This window comes from Plasmodium reichenowi, chromosome 5 (genome assembly GCF_001601855.1).
Source record: "Plasmodium reichenowi strain SY57 chromosome 5, whole genome shotgun sequence".
Lineage (NCBI taxonomy): Eukaryota > Apicomplexa > Aconoidasida > Haemosporida > Plasmodiidae > Plasmodium > Plasmodium reichenowi.
In genome coordinates, this window is record NC_033650.1 from 42,845 (window position 1) to 44,862 (window position 2,018).

At 19.0% G+C, this 2,018-nt stretch overlaps 1 protein-coding gene across 1 annotated transcript; it reads left to right on the top strand.

Annotated features, from left to right (window-relative positions):
• Positions 1-119: 119 nt before the first annotated feature.
• Positions 120-1,541, top strand: PRSY57_0502300 (50S ribosomal protein L28, apicoplast, putative; the record flags this gene model as incomplete). The annotated part of the gene is made up of 5 exons (XM_012906095.2): positions 120-221; positions 473-524; positions 688-797; positions 880-1,001; positions 1,139-1,541. The coding sequence occupies 5 exons, from the start codon at positions 120-122 to the stop codon at positions 1,539-1,541; spliced, it is 789 nt and encodes a 262-aa protein (XP_012761549.2).
• Positions 1,542-2,018: the final 477 nt, after the last annotated feature.

Sequence of the window (2,018 nt, forward strand, 5' to 3'; positions counted from 1 at the left end):
ATTTGTTTTTATTTTTTTTTTTTTTTTTCTAAATGATAATAATAAGAATATAAGTTTCATTTATTTGTTCTCCTTCCTTCAAACAAAAATAAAAAAAGAAAAAGAAAAAAAAAAGAATAATGCAAATCACAAATAAAATATATAAATTAATAAAATATGTATATATATTATATATAATTATTCACTCCAACTTTATATTTCCAAAAGTCATATTGACTCAGGTAAAAAGAAAAGAAAAGAAAAGAACTGTTACCATATCTTTTTATGATCATGTATATAATATAATGTTTTAATGAATTATATTTATTTTAAATTGTCTATAAGGAAAACATAAATATATGTACACATGTATATAAATCATATATATGTATATATGTATATATATATATATATATATATATATATATATATATATATATATATATATATATATGTATGTATTTTTTTTTTTTTTTTTTTCTCTTTACCATAGATTAATAAAAATGAAACGAATAATATATTAAAATATCCGAATTATTTTTATGGTAATAAATTGAAAACCTTTAATAAGAAGACAATAGACATTTTTGTCCATGTATACATTATTTAATTTTATTCAGTTACCATAATTATACATAACATTTTAATTTTATATATGTGTTATCCTTTTTACTTTTTAATTTATATTTCTTTTCTTTTTCCTTATAGTGATATCTTTATATAGAAAAAATGTAATGTTTAAGAATAATAATGTTCTTAACAAGTCAGTTACCAAATTTGCTCTCAATACAAAAAAAAGGCACAAAGAAGCTTTAGCGGTAAAATAAACAAGCAAATGAATGAGTATACGTAAATATGTATATATATATATATATATATATATATTTTTTTTTTATGTAGATAAGAAAATATAGGATGACAGGACCCTCATCCATTAAAAAACATTATGGATTTGGAGCACATAAGAGAATTAACAAAGTCACCATGTTACCACATAAAGAAATAAAATTACCAATAAGAAGGTAAAAAAAATAAAATGATATAGGGATATTATTTTAATTATTTCTCTTGTAATATCATCAAATGGTTTCATACACACACACACACAAAATATATGTACATATATACATATATATAATAATATTTATGTATTTATTAGGTGCGCTATATTGGGAAAGATGGATAACTGGAATGCTCGGAAAATTTCAAAGTCAGGTGTACGAACTCACCGAATTCAAAGACTCAATTTAATAAACAAAAGAATATTTTTTGAAGAAGAAAATCGTTTTATAAAAATGAAGGTAAGCGCCAAAGGATTAAAAACAATCAAGAAGTATGGATTAGCATACTGTATTAAGAAATTTAATTTAGATTTTAGTAAAAAAAAATACGATGCAGGATATTCATCAAGAAGGAGAAAGAAAAAAACACAAGAATTAAATCAAACTAATAGTGAACGTACAAATGTGACTAACGATAATATTCAGAAAGGTGTTGAAGAAGTTGATAAAATTATGGACAAACTGAATTTGGCTGATAAAAAAATACATAAAGATTTATAAATATAAAAAGACAAATACATAAAATATATATATATATATATATATATATATATATATATATATATATGTGCCATGTTCCCATTATATACATCTTCCCAATAATTGTTATTTTATTTTTATAATTTTTTTAATAAACTTTAAAAATACGAATATATTTAAAACATTCACATTTTATTTTTTTTTAACAAAAATTTTAAAATTATTCATAATATTAAATGAAGACATTTATATAATGATAGTATAAGACAAATTAAAAAAATAAAAATAGACAAAATGCTAAAAAAAATAATTTTTTTAAAATAATTAAAAATATATGGTATAATTGTACAAAAAAAAAAAGAAAAAAGAAAAAAGAAAAAAGAAAAAAGAAATAATAACATAAAATTATAACATTGTTATGTTGTAATAAACATGTGCAAATATTCTCATACATAAACATATACATATATATATATATATATATATATAACCATTTTT